This window comes from Phyllobates terribilis, unplaced genomic scaffold (genome assembly GCF_046119375.1).
Source record: "Phyllobates terribilis strain yellow unplaced genomic scaffold, ASM4611937v1 Scaffold_11__3_contigs__length_659146591, whole genome shotgun sequence".
NCBI lineage: Eukaryota > Metazoa > Chordata > Amphibia > Anura > Dendrobatidae > Phyllobates > Phyllobates terribilis.
In genome coordinates, this window is record NW_027362771.1 from 544,843,951 (window position 1) to 544,863,104 (window position 19,154).

Here is a 19,154-nt window from a genome sequence, read left to right on the forward strand (position 1 = left end):
CTTAGACAGGAGGTGATCTGATTTTCAACTTTTTTTCCCCAGGGTAAAGTCAACGGGAGAAATGAATTAAAAGCTTTCTTGTATCTCCTGCTAGATAGGAAGGATCAACAGAAACTTTGCCGTGTTCACCTCAGCTGTGCAGCCCCTGATGAGATGCCAAACATGGCGAGTGTGAGGAGCTGGCCACTTACTAAAGACTATTGGACCAATAGACATAGAGCGGAGTCCATGGCTCTAAGGGATGCAGACTTTTTCCAGCACAGAGCACAGGTTCCATCGATCTTATTGTTGTGTTTTATCAGAGATTTGCTTGCTCGTCAGTTTAAGTGCAGTAATTTCACCTGGAAAGTGTTCAGCTTCAGGAATCAATGTTTCCATTCAGTGACAGTAAGCAGAGGAAGATGTGATTGCTAGATCTTATGTATATCTAAGGCCAGACGCAAAATTGGTAAAGGTAAAAGCTATCATTCCATTACTATTTTCAGTGTCTCAGGGGCCTCAATTAAGCCATTGTTCTCCCAGTCACTAGTCCCATTGTGTGGCTGGGGGTAGTAGACCCTGAGGAGTCATCACCACAGGGGATCTTGCATGCAGTCCCAGGTGATGGGCTCAGCATCAGTAAAATACCTCCACTAATGCACAGTTAGCTTTGGGGGAGGGGCGTTTCCCTAGGGCCAGGCTCAATTCTTGGGGTATTTATGACACTGACGAGGAAATGAATAGGTTGTTGTTAGCTGGAGTTGGATACACGTGCTACGGTTGTAGCATCCGCCGTCTCGAGGAGCATGGGCCGTGATTGCAGACAATACCGGTGGAATATACAACAGCTGTGGGCCAACCGAAAGTTGGGAGTCAGTGGGTATCAATAGGTACGGGCAGGTCTGTGCAGTTGGTAAGCCAAACCACCAACTCCGAATCCTCAATTTCCCCGACTTCCGACTCCACAGCACTGCTTCACTATTGAGCATGTACATAAAGTGCAGCACAGATTCATCTCAACTAAAAGCCTAAATCCTTAGATCAGGAACAGAACAGACATTTATAAGACATTTCATAACTTATAAAAATTCTTATGACAACATTTACAGCACACCCTGCAGTGTATTAACGAATCCAATGTATACATATTTTAGGAGTCGGTCCATTTTTACCGACTCCGAAAAAATGGACACCGACTCCCAACTCCACAGCACTGAGTGCGTGAGTAGTGAAACTATCGATCCCGGGTTGGGCTCTTGTGGGCTGGGGACATTGCATTGTGACCATTCTACCCGGAATTGCTGTTAGACCATGGACGAAAGGAATACAAATAGTTACGGTACATAGTTAACCTGCCTGGGTGATTATTACAACCCACAACCTCAGATCTTCACAGTGAGTTTACAACTCTCGCAGCTCAAAAGTTAGATTTGCCATTTTTTTTTTACAATATAAAGTCAATGGCAGAAATGATTTGAGGTGATCAGAGCAACATGTTTGAAGATATACTCTCCCTAAGCCGGAGATACGAGCAAACTTTCAAATCGCTTCTCCCATTGGCTTTGCATTGAAAAAAGTTTAACATCTAACTTTTGAACCACGAGAACTGGAAAGTCAACCAGTTAACATCTCAGGCTAGCAAGTTCATCAAAAACATTTCTCATGATGGTGTGCATGGGCGCTGAAGAACGCACCAAATTCATTAACAGGTGCATGCCTCTTAATTTGGAGCAACTTACTCCATCCTATCCTCCATCAGGACCGCCAGTCCTGATGTTATGTTTTATTGCACAGTTCCTACAAGTACTTAGGATCTACCAACCATACATTACACCCGCAGGCAACAATGGTATAATTCCTTATTTATTATAGTTACAGGGCATCGGCATTTATAACTTATTTACAGATTTTTATCTTACAAACGAGACCAAATGTGGCAATGATTCAACGCGTTCCTAGTCATTTCAGAGGTAACCGATCGTCGTTGTATAGTCATAACGTGAAATAAATAACGACGCCAAATGGTGCATCTGCGGTGATAACACACCCATACGCCTCGTGAGAGGGATCCGAGTACAAGTCTATGGCTGCAGTGCAATAAAACCCTTCTGTTAGGAGGACACAGTCAGTAAATGGTGCACCAGTTGCTGTTGTCACTTGGCATTAACCCTCCGGTAATGAGCAGGATGAGATCTACGAACCACCAGATGCCCAGTCCTCCCAAGGTGAGGAGTTTACCTACAGCAGTGCCAGTATGTCCTAGGCAGAAGCGATCAACTCCAAAACATCCAAGGAAGAACGAGTAGAATAAGGTGGTAATGAAATAATGACCGGTGTATCTGGTAAAAAGACAGAAAACAAAAAGACATTAATAAAAAAAATTCTAGAATGACGCTTTAATAAAAAGTGTAGGGGTATTACGGTCTCCAACATCCTATCCCAATATGTAGAAGGTGTAATAATAAAAAAATATTAGCATATACCTCCAATTAGAAATGTAGTATAGTTCTTCTGATTCGCTATGTCGCTTACCCCATGTGCAGGGCATTGCAGTAGCTTAGGTATCCATGGTTACGACCATTCATATAGTGAGTTAGTGGTTGTAACTAAGCTATTGCAATGCCCTGCACATGGGTAAGTGACATAGCGAATCAGAAGAACTCAGATGAGTGGTCTCAAAACTGCAATGCTGTGGGAGGAATTTGGGGAGCTGACAGGGGCTCCTAGACGGCAGTGAGTGGATATGAGGAAGAAACAGCTGATTGTTCCCGTCTGTCAGTCCATGATCAGGGGCCAGGATCCAGAGGAAGGAACAGAGGTTGGGCAATAAGGAGGAAGCAGAGAATGAAGCATGGAGAAAGAAGACAGACGGAAAATAAATGAAACACGCCAAGAAGGAGAAATAGGAGGAAAAGTAAGATGAAAGAGGCTGTGAGCTACCTTTTTTCGGGAGTGTATACCTACAAGAGGCGGACATTCAGACGCAGTCTACTACGTCTGGGTGTCCACCTCCTGTAGGCGTACACTTCCAAACATGATGCATGTCAGAGCGCACGTTGGCTTTGCCGTCACCATTACAGTCTATGGCCCCGTCGGGACATACGTCCAGACCCCGTTTTGTGGGGGATTTCGGACGTATGCCCTGACGGGGACACAGAACGCAATGTGAAAGTGTCCTTAAAGATGTGTGCACATACTCTTACATTGTAAAAGGTGGTGTAAAAGAAAGGCAATGACTTCGCTTTCCAGGCTCATTCAGCATTTTTCTACCAGGGATGGGCGTTATTCTATTAATAAGTAACGTAATACTGCCCCCTATTGGTGATAAAATAGACCGGATCACGGTCAATTCTAATGTCAGACTGAAATTGCTTCGTAAACTTTATTACCGACTCTTTCACAATTGAATCTTTCTTGTATGGATATTAGATGATGAGCTTAAAGTGCAGCAAAATTAAAAATAAATATATATTTTTTAGTGGAAATCCACGTAAGAATGGGAAATATCGAGCTATCCGGAGTGACTTTGAACAAGGCATGCGGGATACGCGGGGGGTCTGGGATTTCATAAACTCAATTTTGTGGTGTTTTCAGGTGCACCGAAAACAATGTGGTTGAGGAAGAACATCCAGCCAATGTTAGTCCAGTCCAGACTTGTGAAAGTGGAGTAATGGAGTGGGGAGTGTTTTCCTGGCAGTCTAGCTCCTCTGATGCCTGTGGATGGACGTCTGGACAGTAGGGCTTACCTAAGCATTGTGGCCAACTAGGTTCATGCCTTCCTGGCAGCTGTCTCCCCTATGGGAGGAGAAGGCTTTCAGCAGGACACTGCCCCATGCTACAATGATCATATAGTGGTTCCAGGGCAGGTCCCAGCTGGTAAAACCATCGGCGTCAATCAAAACTACAGTAAAAGCAAGCTCTCATACAGCTATAGCTATTGGAAGAAGAAAGAAACCACAAAATCAAAAATGATAACAGGGTTAAATCTAAAGGAACATCTAGAACGGGCTTCCTCCATCCAAGAAAGAAGAGGTCCTGCCCGTATGGCCAATATTCCTGTGATGTGATGGGTGTCTGCAATATATCCTTTGCTGGTAACATAATTGCTTCACAAACCAAATTCCCTTGTATTGAGAGACACCATGTACGACTAGTCGGAATGTGACTGGGAAGGATGTAAATCGCATACTAGTGGTCATGTTACCGCCTGTTGTCACCGGCAAAACCGCTGAATCATTTAGCACCGCACGCCGTCAGGATTTAGTAGTATGCAGTCACATATCAGAGAACCGGAAAACCCCTTTAATTCATGCACTTCCAGGGGGAATAACCAGAAGTACGAGGTCACATACTTGATGCAAGGCTTGTTCCCCCGTTGGAACATACGAGGTCCGGCGCACTCGATGCCATTCAATGCTCGGCACAATACCTTTGTGTGCTCAACGTCAGCGTACGCCTGCCCCCCGAACTGTGAAAAAAGAAAAGGCAAAATTATTAATAATATGTATACAACTCTATCATCAGATACAGTATATAGCCCATCAATCAAATGGGAAAAATGGGCCAAGGCTGGACACAAGGATGCTGACAATTTTCATTTTTTTCCTCCTCTTCTTCCAAGAGACGTAACTTTTTTCAATTTTTCTATCGACTTCAGTGAGTGAGGGTTTGTTTTTCTTGGGGAACGATCTGTTGTTTCGAATGACACCACTTATGGAGAAAACACCAAGTGCGGAGAAATGATGAAAAATACCTTAATTCTGACATTGTTTTTTTTGGATTTTTGTTTTTACAGCGTTCGCGGTACAGTAAAATTTACCTTCAAACATGATTCTCCAAAGTCAATAAAATTACAGTGATACCAAACTTGTTTAAATTTATTTATGCGTAGAAAAGTGGAAATATTTAAGAAAAAAAAAAGTTCTCTCTTTACAGCATTTATCGGACTGGTTAATTCATTTTATTTTTTGATAGGAGTTTTATGGATGCGGCAATACCAGGACCCTAACTGCCATGACACCCTGTGATCCCGACCTCAGGGATTGACAGCAACATTTAAATGGTTAAACAGCAGTGATCGCAGCTCCGGTTGCGGCTCTTACAGACAGAGGCCGGCTGTGTAGCACAGCACGGGGTACGGTGCCGGCTCAGATCCCGAGCTTTTCCTTACATGGAGACCTGACGTAGCAGTATATCCACCGTCCAGGAGGGGTTAAGATCACAGATGGATGATACGCTGTATCACTGGCGTTACCTTGGTGCAGCCATAGCCAAGGTCCTGCTGGACGGACACATTTCCGGTGTGGTCTACCGGGTCGTCACAGTCTATAAAATCTTCAGGCCTAAAAAGCAGAAATCAAAAAATATGAAGATTATGTAGAAATATTTAGTCTTGGAGTCTGGAGCAGCCGCAAGTCTGGAAACACCGACCATGAGCGGCAGCAACCAGAGAGCAAAGGACACATCTATAATAATGTCTCGTAATAGTACAACCATGGATGTGCGAGTCTGGAGCTAGGTCACTGCTGCCCCAGGGTCATCACAGCAGTCCTCCCCCACCACCACAGTAGTCCCCTCACTACCACTTGCACAGTAGTCACAGCAGTCCCCCTTCACTTCTTTAGTAATCATTGCATTCACTGCAGCCCCCCTCCGCCTTCTCAGCAATCGGCGCAGCCCCCCTCCGCCTTCTCAGCAATCGGCGCAGCCCCCCTCCGCCTCCTCAGCAATCGGCGCAGCCCCCCTCCGCCTCCTCAGCAGTCGGCGCAGCCCCCCCCTCCCCTTCCTCAGCAGTCGGCGCAGCCCCCCCCTCCCCTTCCTCAGCAGTCGGCGCAGCCCCCCCCTCCCCTTCCTCAGCAGTCGGCGCAGCCCCCCCTCCCCTTCCTCAGCAGTCGGCGCAGCCCCCCCCTCCCCTTCCTCAGCAGTCGGCGCAGCCCCCCCCTCCCCTTCCTCAGCAGTCGGCGCAGCCCCCCCCTCCCCTTCCTCAGCAGTCGGCGCAGCCCCCCCCTCCCCTTCCTCAGCAGTCGGCGCAGCCCCCCCCTCCCCTTCCTCAGTAGTCGGCGCAGCCCCCCTCCACCTCCTCAGTAGTCGGCGCAGCCCCCCTCCACCTCCTCAGTAGTCGGCGCAGCCCCCCTCCACCTCCTCAGTAATCGGCGCAGCCCCCCTCCACCTCCTCAGTAATCGGCGCAGCCCCCCTCCACCTCCTCAGTAATCGGCGCAGCCCCCCTCCACCTCCTCAGTAATCGGCGCAGCCCCCCTCCACCTCCTCAGTAATCGGTGCAGCCCCCCTCCACCTCCTCAGTAATCGGTGCAGCCCCCCTCCACCTCCTCAGTAATCGGTGCAGCCCCCCTCCACCTCCTCAGTAATCGGTGCAGCCCCCCTCCACCTCCTCAGTAATCGGTGCAGCCCCCCTCCACCTCCTCAGTAATCGGTGCAGCCCCCCTCCACCTCCTCAGTAATCGGTGCAGCCCCCCTCCACCTCCTCAGTAATCGGTGCAGCCCCCCTCCACCTCCTCAGTAATCGGTGCAGCCCCCCTCCACCTCCTCAGTAATCGGTGCAGCCCCCCTCCACCTCCTCAGTAATCGGTGCAGCCCCCCCTCCACCTCCTCAGTAATCGGTGCAGCCCCCCCTCCACCTCCTCAGTAATCGGTGCAGCCCCCCTCCACCTCCTCAGTAATCGGTGCAGCCCCCCTCCACCTCCTCAGTAATCGGTGCAGCCCCCCTCCACCTCCTCAGTAATCGGTGCAGCCCCCCTCCACCTCCTCAGTAATCGGTGCAGCCCCCCTCCACCTCCTCAGTAATCGGTGCAGCCCCCCTCCACCTCCTCAGTAATCGGTGCAGTCCCCCTCCACCTCCTCAGTAATCGGTACAGTCCCCCTCCACCTCCTCAGTAATCGGTGCAGTCCCCCTCCACCTCCTCAGTAATCGGTGCAGTCCCCCTCCACCTCCTCAGTAATCGGTGCAGCCCCCCCTCCACCTCCTCAGTAATCGGTGCAGCCCCCCCTCCACCTCCTCAGTAATCGGTGCAGCCCCCCTCCACCTCCTCAGTAATCGGTGCAGCCCCCCTCCACCTCCTCAGTAATCGGTGCAGCCCCCCTCCACCTCCTCAGTAATCGGTGCAGTCCCCCTCCACCTCCTCAGTAATCGGTGCAGTCCCCCTCCACCTCCTCAGTAATCGGTACAGTCCCCCTCCACCTCCTCAGTAATCGGTACAGTCCCCCTCCACCTCCTCAGTAATCGGTGCAGTCCCCCTCCACCTCCTCAGTAATCGGTGCAGTCCCCCTCCACCTCCTCAGTAATCGGTGCAGTCCCCCTCCACCTCCTCAGTAATCGGTGCAGTCCCCCTCCACCTCCTCAGTAATCGGTGCAGTCCCCCTCCACCTCCTCAGTAATCGGTGCAGTCCCCCTCCACCTCCTCAGTAATCGGTGCAGTCCCCCTCCACCTCCTCGGTAATCAGTGCAGTCCCCCTCCACCTCCTCGGTAATCAGTGCAGTCCCCCTCCACCTCCTCGGTAATCAGTGCAGTCCCCCTCCACCTCCTCGGTAATCAGTGCAGTCCCCCTCCACCTCCTCAGTAATCGGTGCAGTCCCCCTCCACCTCCTCAGTAATCGGTGCAGTCCCCCTCCACCTCCTCAGTAATCAGTGCAGTCCCCCTCCACCTCCTCAGTAATCAGTGCAGTCCCCCTCCACCTCCTCAGTAATCAGTGCAGTCCCCCTCCACCTCCTCGGTAATCAGTGCAGTCCCCCTCCACCTCCTCAGTAGGTAGCTCTGCTTGCTGTCAGTGAATGAGCACATTCCTCCCCAGGGATGGAGCCTGTACAGAGGGGACACTCCTGAACGCTGAGCTTCTATGTCCTTTGCACAGAGTGCAGACAATCCTCTGTATACACTGTAGCACACCCTCAGCTGTGAGCAGTCTGTAGGGGTTTTTATACTCACAAGTACTCGCACAATACGAGGGGTCCCCGGGGGTCTCTCAGCTCGGAGGCCGGGGTGTTGCTCGGCTCAGGAGACGTGGCGGGGCTGGTGTTATTCTGCGTGGCGATGAGGGAGAAGGTGAGGAGCAGCCCCTGCCCTACCAGCAGCAGGTAACCCGCCGGGGGCCGCAGCCACCCCATCTTCCTCCTGCCGCGACCTCACAGCCTCTAACCAGCTTCTTCCGCCAGCACTCCTACCGGCCAATCACAGAGCAGAGACGTGACGTTAACGGAATGACGCTTCCTTACGTCGTACGTCACGGCCGTGGAATTTTTTGTCTCCTCTGAAGGCGCCATTTTTGAATAGTTTTCTATATCGTATACAATACATAACGGTCTACAAGAAAATGGCTACACCATAGAAAACACACGATTTATGCAGACATTGTCCAATTTACTACTATTGGCAAAAAAATCTTAATCGGTTGTAGTATAAAGCTCAAGTATATTTCTAAAAGTCATTATCAGTTATTCTAAGGATATTTTGAAAATAATTATTGGTGCCGTAATGCTGAATACAGAAGCACACATGTGGATTGCGTTTCACAGGAAGAACACCAGGTGGCGCTCGCTAAACAGGGAGCCAATGGACGACCGTGGCAAAACCGGTTCGCGCACGCGCACTGGCTATGTTGAGGTCAGAGAGTGATCAGCTGGGTTGAGTGCAGTGTGTGCACTTACATGGGAGAAGTGAGGCGGGATCATCATCATCATCATCCTGCTAGGAAGGGGATCAGCTATCACTGGAGGAAGCAGGGCAGGGGCTGGGGTATTGGGGTGCAGTGCTGTGATTGCAGCTCTGGAGGGGAGGGTGCAGCACTATGCATCAGTGATCTGGACTCTGCATGTACATGTCATGGCTGCTGCAGTAACTCTGTCCCCTGGGATCGTCCTGCTGCTCAGCTGCTCCCTGGTCTCAGGTAAGACCTCTGCTGTCACTGTCTGGTAGAAACTTCCCCCACTCTCTGCTAGATCTGCCACAACATCCTTGTTTTTTTTCTTTCCCTTTTTTATTGTTTCTTACACTTTTACCTGCTGTGAAACATTGTATCAGTCTGGAGCCTAAATCTAGACTGGGTGCAAGAGTAACAAACCCTCAGCTCTGGATAGAAAGTGTTTCCACTGAGATCTGATTCCGCAGACGTTCTGGAACTACAACCCCCAGTAGTTAGATCAGGCTGAGAGTTGTAGTTTTGCATCTGCGGAGCCTCAAGTTCTTGCAGTCGTTACTAAACATTGGTTTCAGTTACTTTATTATTGTGATTTGGCTGTGGCTACTCAGAGCACCGCCACAAAAGATGGCGGTGTGCCGCTGCGACATCGCAGCATTACGACCCCCAAGGTACCGCAACAAGCAAGGTGCGAAAAGTTAGATTTTTTTTTGTGTGACTTCCTTGTTACAGTCGCGATACTCTGCAGATCGCAGTGCCACCCGACCCCGTTCGCTTGCGCCATTCACGGGACCGGTGTCGCCATGTTGCCCCTGGAAAACTCGATCATTACTGGCTGACGAGATTTGTTCCTAAATCCACATTTGCAGCGTTTGTCACAATTTGAGGACTCGCTTTACATTTCTTTTGGTTGTTATATGGTTAATTTTGTTCAATCATTTCTTGGAAGAGCAGATAAATTTCTCCAGTTTTCGTGATCACTGACTGATTGTCGTCTCTATAATGTAATGTAGAGCTCGGCTCAGGGTCGGGCGCAGAGTCCCCCATGTACCGGCGGGCGGATGGGGTTTGCTATTACACAGTTGTTCCGCAGAATGTCCTGACGCACCCGTGATTTCTGGCATCGTCTCCATTCATTTGGTGTCCGGCCGTTCTCTTCCTCCTAAAATAGCTAAACAAAACTATTGTGACTCACATGACACCTCCAGGAGCTCTGATGACATCTTGGATAGAGAAGTGTGATCCCTCACTACACAGAACACATCTCCTCCAGAGTCCAGTGGTGGCGGCTTTACACCACTCCATCCTACGCTCGGCATTGTGCTTGGTGATGTAAGGCTGCATGCAGCTGCTCGGCCATGATGCTCCTGACGGGGGCGCATTGCTTGTGCTGATGTTAATAACCAGAGATGGTCTGGACTTTGCAGTTATGGAGTCAGCAGAGCATTGGTGACTTTTCTGCCCTCTGTTCCTCAGCACTTGGCCCTCTGCTCTGTAATGTTACGGGGTCTCCACTTCGTGGTTGAGTTTCTGCGGTTCCTTCCACTTCTCAGTAATATCACTCACAGGTGATGGGGAAGATTTAGGAGGACAAAATGTCATGAACGGACTTTTTACCCTGGTGGCTTCTAGTACTGGACCGCACAGATATCAGTAAGCTCTGCACCACCGCGGCGTTCTGTCACATGTTAGTAAAGGCGGGGGGCCGGAGGGGTTATACAGTGGGGGCGAGGGGCTAAATGTCATACACTTAGAGTGTGGGGTCGGATGTCGTACACCGAGGGGGGGGGGGTGTGCGGTGGGGCCGGGTGTCGTACATTGGGGGTGAGGTGCCAGATGTTATACACCGGAGGGGGGCGAGGGGACTGAATAATAAACCTCCATTCAATAATTCTGACGTGTGGCCGGTACTGTTCTCCGCATAGTGCCGGCGTCGCTGACTCGTGTCCTCCATGTTTTTCGGCCCAGTTCCTGGGAATTCTCGCTTCAAGAAAAGATTATCCTTTTTGTGATGTAAAGCAAAACCGTTTCCTCTTATTTCCTTATCGGTTCCTTGTGGTTTTCAAGGTCTCTGATTGCTGTTGTGGACGAGGAGCCTTTGTTGACTCTTCATGTGACCGAGACACAGAAAAACCCTGTAACTTCTCGTGGCAGGAAGATGACGGCCAACCTGGATCCATTACATGAAGGACACCGTATAATGGCGCCTGACATCGATTCTAATGAAGCCCATCAGGTTTCCATCACGGTGTCCTTCATTTTACTAGAAAAAAAAAAAAATATATCATAGCATAAAGGGGCATTCCCATCTCCAAGATCCTGTCCCAATATGTAGTAGGTGTAGTAGTAGTAATAATATTAGCAGATGCCTCCCATTAGAAATGTAGTGTAGTTCTTCTGATTCGCTATGTCTCTTACCCCATGTGCAGGGCATTGCAGTAGCTTAGGTATCCATGGTTACGACCACTCATATAGTGACAGTTAGTTATTAGTGGTCGTAATCATGGATACCTAAGCTACTGCAATGCCCTGCACATGTGGTAAGCGACATAGCGAATCAGAAGAACTATACTTTATTTCAAATTGGATGTATTTGCTTTTTTTATTATTATTATTATTATTATTATTATTATTATTATTAATAATAATAATATAATAATATATTATTAGACCATATTCACACCTTCAGTATTTGGTCAAGCACATTAATTATTTATAGATGTGCAGAATTATAAAAACATGGCGACTTGATTCTTTGGAAACTGCTCCTTCCATGACCGTAAGTTTTGCCTGGTATTGTAGCTTGGCTCCATTCACTTCCAATGGGACTGAGTTGCAATGCCAGAAATGACCCATTGTCAGGGATGGCTCTATTTCTGAAAGAAGCAACCATATTTTTCTAATCTAACTTTAACTCCTTTTAACCCTTCGCGCACGCTGGCATGACTGCACTTCACAGTTGGGTTGCACGTATAAGAACTTCAGTCTGGTCCTGCTTTAAGTCTCCACCACTGTTCCTGGTATCTGTTATTGTCTGCCGTCCCATCGTCAATGCTGCAGACAATCTGTGAGCTCAGCAGCTCTGATGACCTTGTGCGTCAACTTGGGCAGAGGCACTGAATTCACTGATTGGCTGCAGCACTGTCGACGTGACGTCAGCACTGCAGACAATAACAGACACTAGGAGCATTCGCAGCAGTGGCGACTCAAAGCCGGACCCAGCAATGGTGAATAAAGCAAAGCTTTTTTTTTTTTTTTTTAAACGAATTGGACCTGGGGACAGGGGTTTTCTGATACTGGAAAACCCCTTTAATTTCTATGAACTTTGCCATTAGTGAAGACTTCTGAGGATATCTTGGAAAAGCAGCATGTAGCTCGATACGTCACCAGCATGAAGCGAAACCTTCAGTGTAAATGACCAGACTCGAGCAGTATCTCATTAAAGAGTTAAAACGGAGGCTGGTGTACTTACTTTGAATCTTGATATTAAGATTAGCTTTTTTTTTTTCTTTTTTTCTTAGTCCAGCTATAGCTCATGAGCCTGAATGTGTTCAGTCTCTGCCCACTCACCCATCCAGCATGACTGACAGCTGCAGCTTGTACTGAGCAGTGAAAGAGTTCAGCAGGGAGAAGGGACACTGAGGAGCCGTTAGTCCGGCCAGATGGAATGAGATTGAGTTAAACTTTCATAAAGGATTATACAGTCATTCTTATGTGGATTTTCAAAGTAAGTATCTAGCCCTCATCAGGTCTAGGAGATCTGTTCAGTAATGTATACAATTTGGTAAGGCAACCCCTGTAAAGCGGATGTTTTTTTGACGACCCTTTCCTCGTGTGCAGGTATTGCAGGACCTTAGGTATCCATGGTTACGACCAGATATAGTGACAGTTAGTTAGCTAGTTGCTCATAACCATGGATACCTAAGGTCCTGCAATACCTGCACATGAGGAAAGAGACAGCAAATCAAAAAAACTATACTACATTTCTAATTGGAGGTATTTGCTAATAATAATATTACACCTACTATGTGTTGGGATAGGATCTTGGAGATGAAAATACCCCTTTAAGTCCTCTCTCATAATCTGTGGGGGCACAGTCAGGAGGCTCCTATAGAGACTGGATGGTCAGCCGAGATCGTCAGGTTTGGCCGACTTTTATCTAATAAGTATGGAGACCCTTAGACCCGCTTTAATTGAAAAGGGTTTGGGGAGACTCTATAGGGTATGTTCCCAGTGGACGAATTTGCTGCAGAATTCCCTCTACAGATTCAGTTGCGTCTCACAATCCGCTCTTTGCGTTTGCAAAAGTTGAAAATAACCGGATGTGGTGCAGATTTCAAGTCCGCGGCGCCGGTCAGTTTATGCTGCAGATTTTTCCCGGATGGGATTCCGAGAAGTCGTCTCACCCGCGAAGCTGCTGCTGTGATACGCAGGGGGGTTTTGTCCAGAAGGTCTAGATAGACATTTTGCTGTGGGAACGTACCCTGAATATTAGATAACCAGCAACATAATGGCTGAATGTCTGCAGGAAACACAAAATAATTCTATTAGTGATCGTGCTCCTGTCCAGCCTGGAACAGCGATGATCTGCAGATGGATCTTCTGCTCCGGTGCTGAGAAAACACAGTAAGAGCCATTGATGCCCCAGAACACGAATGTGCATCAGAAAACAAAGGGAAAAACAAACATCAGCTCAAGAAAACCTGAAATGTGACCCGGCATCCTGAGCCGCCCTCCTACTACGTCTCACAGGTACATGGGCCGCCAGTGCTTGGTAAATCAACAGGTCCAACCTTTCATTGCCCCTTTACCAGCTGTTCCCATGCATCACCGGACCTGGGCAGATAGTTGTTTTTATAGGTTTCTTTTATGTTTAAACTCAGCATTTTTATGTATAAAGCTATTACCCTGCCGCCAGAGCGCACACAGACTTAGTCCTTCTTCCCTCGACCACGCGTAGGGGAGAGCCCGCGGGTCTCACCTCTCCTTGCCCCCCGCGGATCTCACCTCTTCTTGCCCCCCCGCGGGTCTCACCTCTTCTTGCCCCCCCGCGGGTCTCACCTCTTCTTGCCCCCCGCAAGCCTCGCCTCGCCTGCCCCCGCGTAGGGGAGAGCCCGCGGGTCTCGCCTCTCCTTGCCCCCCGCGGGCCTCGCCTCTCCTTGCCCCCCGCGGGCCTCGCCTCTCCTTGCCCCCCGCGGGCCTCGCCTCTCCTTGCCCCCCGCGGGCCTCGCCTCTCCTTGCCCCCCGCGGGCCTCGCCTCTCCTTGCCCCCCGCGGGCCTCGCCTCTCCTTGCCCCCCGCGGGCCTCGCCTCTCCTTGCCCCCCGCGGGCCTCGCCTCGCCTGCCCCCGCGTAGGGGAGAGCCCGCGGGCCTCGCCTCGCCTGCCCCCGCGTAGGGGAGAGCCCACAAGTCTCGCCTCACCTTTCCCTGCCCCCACCAGCCTCACCTGCCCCCACGCAGGTGGAGAGCCCGCGAGTCCTGCTTCCACAGAGAGTGATTGACCACTTAACGGCTGATTTTTTTTTTTTCCGGGATAATTGTGTATTTGTTGAATTATACATACTGACCTATATGGCAGCCTGTGCAGTTGCTTTCCTAGACTTACAGCAAAAACTCCCTGATTATGCAGTGGTTTATCCCCTTTTCCTAAATAACTTGTCAGATAAGCCATAATAAGGGCGTAGGTGACAACTCCTGGGATGTATACTGGTAACTTCTTATATTGTTTGTCACAACTTTTCCCTGCTCAGAGAGATTATGAAGACTGAAATCATTTGTAAAGCATTTCTGGAGTATGGAGCTGATGGATGGTTTTATTACTATAAGTAGTTATACATTTTTAATCATTTACTAAAAATAATTTGATGCTTTGCTTGCTGGGAAATGACTTGCACATTATATTACCTTTTTTTCTGGTTGGGAGGAGAAATGTTACCAGTCATTTTATTTTCAGCTCTAAAATCAGATATCTACATGTGCAGAGTCCCATATTGGCATAGTACAGAGCCCTAGCCCACATTTTTCTTTCCCTTTCCCCCCTTTTTTTCCCTTTTCCCCCCTTTTTTTCCCTTTTCCGTTCCTTTTTTTCCCTTTTCCGTTCCTTTTTTTTCCCTTTTCCGTTCCTTTTTTTTCCCTTTTCCGTTCCTTTTTTTTCCCTTTTCCGTTCCTTTTTTTTTCCCTTTTCCGTTCCTTTTTTTTCCCTTTCCCCCTTACTGCTGGAGAGGGGCATTTTTGGTGCATAAATATGTGTTGTTCCCAAGAGGCGCTGCATAATGATGTAGTGAGCTCCTCCATGCGGTGGCTGTAGGCTAGCCGAACTCTGTCCACAGTATCTAAACATCTACTCTTTGTATCCTTAGGTGTCCAGTGGGCGGTCCTATTCAGTGATTGGCAATTTATACTGTTCGATTATGACTGCCCACTGGACTCCCAATTGGGGGGAAGAAAGGTGAATCCTGGAGATCTACTTTATTCTTTAGTGACCCTCTTAAGACTCCCAAAATAAGAGCTGCTCTTAAAAGATGTACCTGTATGGACACCAGTACTATAATTGGCACTTAGTAGGTGGAGCGGAGCTAAAGTGATGCAGGATATTTATTCAGTCCGGTGATCTATTAGAATATTCTCATGCTAGTTTTGTAGAAAAAGAGGTGCAAGTTAAATAGATCCCCTTTGCGCCATTTTTAAACATATTTTTACTAGTGATAAGCAAGCATGCTCGTTACTCGAGATTTATGAGCATGTTCGGGTGTTTTCCGAGTATCTTCAGCGTGCTCGAGTGTTATGTTTTAGTCACTCCGTGCTCATGATTTGCGACTGTTTGACAGCTTTAATACATGTGAGGAATGCTTGTTTCTTAGGCATTCCTCACATGTATTAAAGCTGTTAAACAGTCGCAAAATCATGAGCACGGAGTGACTAAAACATAACACTCGAGCACGCCGAAGATACTCGGCGAGCACCCGAGCATACTCGCCGAAAGGGTTAACAGAACATACTCGCTCATCACTAATTTTTACCAAAATCTAGATAAAATATACAATGGCAACTAACCTTTTCTTTATTGCCCACCCAATCCAATACCTTTTAATAATACCTCCATGCAAAATCCAAATACTACCATACAGCTCCCACTTAACACTGCCATACAGTGCTGAAGTAATGCTGCCATGTAACGCCTAAAGTATCTACTAGTTCAGGGCAGTAAATGTTTTCTCGCTCCGCTCAGGTTTTTCCTGGAGGTTTAAGGGTATGTTCACACTGTGTCTTTTTCAAACCGCCAAAAAACGTTTTTTTGGTCATTTCCTGAGCGCTCCTTTGCCATTTTTTTTTTCATCGAGCGTGTGTGGGGGTTTTTTTAGCGGATTTTCTTTGAACAATGAATACGAGGTCAACAAATGCTTAAAAAGACGCCCGGGGGTCTTTTCAGCTTCCCCATTAAGATCTATTGTAAAGTATTGAGCATCTTGTAAGCGAAAAACCCAGGAAGGACTGTCAGATCGCTTCTTTTCACAGCTTGTCGTTTTTGGGGAACCTGAAGAGGTTAAAAGACTCTTAAATCCTGAACATATGAACAGCGAGTCCTTTTTACATAGAAATGTATAGGTAGAGTGTTTTTTAGTGTTTTCTTCACAGGTTGGGAAAAAGCGCTCAGAAAATGTTGTGTGAACACACCCCTATCCTTGTGAAATCTGAAGCCTGGGCAGTTGCCCACTGTGCCGACCCCAAGTTATTTTTCTGGATATAAGTAAATTTTTCCAGATTTTCTAGCCTGCTCTTATTATGATCCTGGTATTGAACAATGGCTTTGTCATACTTGTCCTAAGAGGATTAGATGGATTTTTTTAGCCGAGCGCAGCTCCTGTTTACAGAACCTGCCATTACATTATCTGCAGGGACGGAGCTGATTCATCCCCGTACAGTACAGGAAGTCACGAGACCCCGGACTCTCACTACCATGTCACCAGTACATCGGAAAAGACACATGCACTGACAGCCAGGGAGGGTATCATTCTGCTTCCCTGTACAAATCACACTGGTGGCTTTCTAAAAAAAAAAAGTGTGTGTGTGTATATATATATTATAATATAGTCACACTCCTCTCAAAATATAAAGGGAACACTTAAACAACACAATGTAACTTCAAGTCAATAACACTTCTGTGAAATCTACCTGTCCAGTGAAGCAACACTGATTGTGAATCAATTTCTCCTGCTGTTGTGCAAATGGAACAGACATCTGGTAGAAATGATCGGCAATTGGCAAGATACCCCCTATAAAGGAGAGGTTCTGCAGGTGGTGACCACAGACCATTTCTCTGTTCTCATCCGTTTTTGGCTGTTATTTTGGTCACTTTTGCACTTTGTCATTGCTCTTACCTCTAGAGGTACAGTAGCAAGAGGCGCTGTCTATAACCCACAGAAGTTGCTCAGGTAGTGCAGCTCATCCAGGATGGCACATCAATGTGAGCTGTGGCAAGAAGGGTGTATGTCAGCAGTGTCCAGAGCATGGAGCAGATACCCGGAGACAGGCCAGTACACCAGGAGAGGCCATAGGAGGGCAACAACCCAGCAGCAGGACCGCTACCTCCTCCTTTGTGCAAGGAGGAGCAGAGCCCAGCAAAATGACCTCCAGCAGGCCTCTAACATCCATGTCTCTGCTCATCCCGGTACCTATTGGCAGTTAGGGTACCTCTGACTAGCCACAGCTCACATTGATGTGCCATCCTGGATGAGCTGCACTACCTGAGCAACTTCTGTGGGTTGTACTGTAGACACCGCCTAATTCTACTGTACCTCTAGGGGTGCGAGCAATAACAAAATGCAAACTGTGTGACTTTGTGTTGGTTAAGTGTTTCCTTTATTACTCTGAGCTGTGTATATGTGTGTGTGTGTGTGTGTGTGTGTGTGTGTATATCTCCTCAGATGTGTTCTGCAAACTGCTGGAGTTTGTGTTATAGCAGTACACTTTAGAGTTTGTACACTGTGCACTGGCGTGTAGAAATATAGGAGCCACCGGTGTAACAAGTCCATTACTGACATTTCTTCCTTCCTGAATCTTCCCCGATCACCTGTGAGTGATATTATTGAAAAGCAACTCAGCAACAAAGTGGACACCCCCGTAATGTTACAAAGTGGGGTCACCGAGTGCTGAGGAGCAAAGGGCAGAAAAGTCATCAACGCTCTGCTGACTCCATAACTTCAGAGTCCAGACCTCCCCTGGTGTTAACATCAGCACAAACACTGCGCCCCCGCTGGGACCTTAATGGTGGCTTCTGATGGAGGAGTCTGGGTTTGGTGACTGCCAGGAGAACGTTACCTGCCTGACTGCATTGTGCCCGCTGTACAGTTTGGTGGAGGAGGGATAATGCTTTTGGGGTCTGCCTCGGCCCCTTATTTTCAGCGTGCCAAGACATTTTGGACAAATGGAGCTTGCAGCTTTGTGGGAACACTTTGGGGTAGGCCCTTTTCTGTTCTCCATGACGGTGCCCAGTGCACAAGGTCCATACAGACATGGTTGGGGAAGTTTGGTGGAAGAGCCTGACAATCCACACAGAGCCCGGACCTCAACTCCATCCAACACCTTTGGGATTAACTAGATCGGAGATTGTGAGCCCGGCCTTTCCCCCAACATCAGCGTCTGACTTCACAAATGTTCTTCTGGATGAATGGATAAAAATTCCCACAGACGCCTCTGAAATCCTATAGAAACCCTTACCAGAAGAGATGGAGATGTTATATCTTAAAGGGAACCAACTCCATATTAATGTCTATGGATTTATGGGATGTGATAAAAGCCCCTGTAGGTGTCATGTAGGGGGCACATACTTTTGTTCATATAGTGTGTTAATGGACTTTAGAACCCCAATAATAACTCTACCCGACTGTCTACAGCCATCACCATTCAATTTATATAGGAAGTCCATCATACTTTAGGGTTCTTCGGTTATATGGAAATTAAGCATAAAGGGCGTAGCCCCTCATAAGACCCCCATTTATATGTTCTATGGACCTGATCGAGCTCAACACAACTAAAATGGACGGCCGCTGCTGTAGGAGAAATTTGTGCACCTCCAACTGGACTGGTCTGTACACAGATTTATCACCAGCGGGTGTCAAGCAAGGTGAGGGAAGGAACAAGTGTACAACGATGAGAAGTGGAGGAAGGAAGCCCAACAACTAGAGGAAGGTGCAGTGGAGACCCCTAGGCCGATCTAATATCACCCTGACTACCCTATCGTCCCTGTATAGGTTCCGCACCTATCACCGAGCAGGAAACCTAATCCCTGAATGTCCCTAGAGCTAAGCCCTAGGTAGGGAGGGGACGGGGTGAACACTAGTCAGGCCCCAACTAAAGACAACAAAGTAAACAAAGAAAGGGGATACACTTAGCTTGAGCAGACACCAGAGAGATAACGCCAACTGTCCTCCAAGGGAAGTCCAAGAAGAAACTAGCCAATTACTAGTACTCCAGGCATGGCCAGAGAAACATAGAACTATCACCGATGACTCTCTAGAGACACTGA

General features: G+C 48.1%; 2 protein-coding genes across 2 annotated transcripts in view; one reads left to right on the forward strand and one right to left on the reverse strand.

Annotated features, from left to right (window-relative positions):
• Positions 1–1,826: 1,826 nt before the first annotated feature.
• On the reverse strand, positions 1,827–8,185 carry TM2D2 (TM2 domain containing 2). Its single transcript, XM_073650914.1, has 4 exons — positions 7,922–8,185; positions 5,234–5,321; positions 4,332–4,447; positions 1,827–2,318 (listed from the first exon to the last, which is right to left on the reverse strand). The coding sequence occupies exons 1-4, from the start codon at positions 8,098–8,100 to the stop codon at positions 2,105–2,107; spliced, it is 597 nt and encodes a 198-aa protein (XP_073507015.1). The 5' UTR covers positions 8,101–8,185; the 3' UTR covers positions 1,827–2,104.
• A 382-nt stretch (positions 8,186–8,567) lies between these two features.
• The window catches only part of ADAM9 (ADAM metallopeptidase domain 9), a 95,142-nt gene continuing 84,555 nt past the window's right edge, over positions 8,568–19,154 (forward strand). The window contains exon 1 of the mRNA XM_073653932.1: positions 8,568–8,879. Within this exon, the coding sequence (XP_073510033.1) occupies positions 8,816–8,879 (64 nt within the window). The 5' untranslated portion in view covers positions 8,568–8,815. The remainder of the gene's footprint in view (positions 8,880–19,154) is intronic.

Coding starts and splice junctions, on each gene's coding strand:
- TM2D2 (XM_073650914.1), bottom strand. CDS start 8,100: ATGGGGTGGCTGCGGCCCCCGGCGGGTTACCTGCTGCTGGTAGGGCAG. Junction 5,322..7,921: donor CTCGTATTGTGCGAGTACTT/GTGAGTATAAAA, acceptor TCTGCTTTTTAG/GCCTGAAGATTTTATAGACT. Junction 4,448..5,233: donor TTGGCTATGGCTGCACCAAG/GTAACGCCAGTG, acceptor CTTTTTTCACAG/TTCGGGGGGCAGGCGTACGC.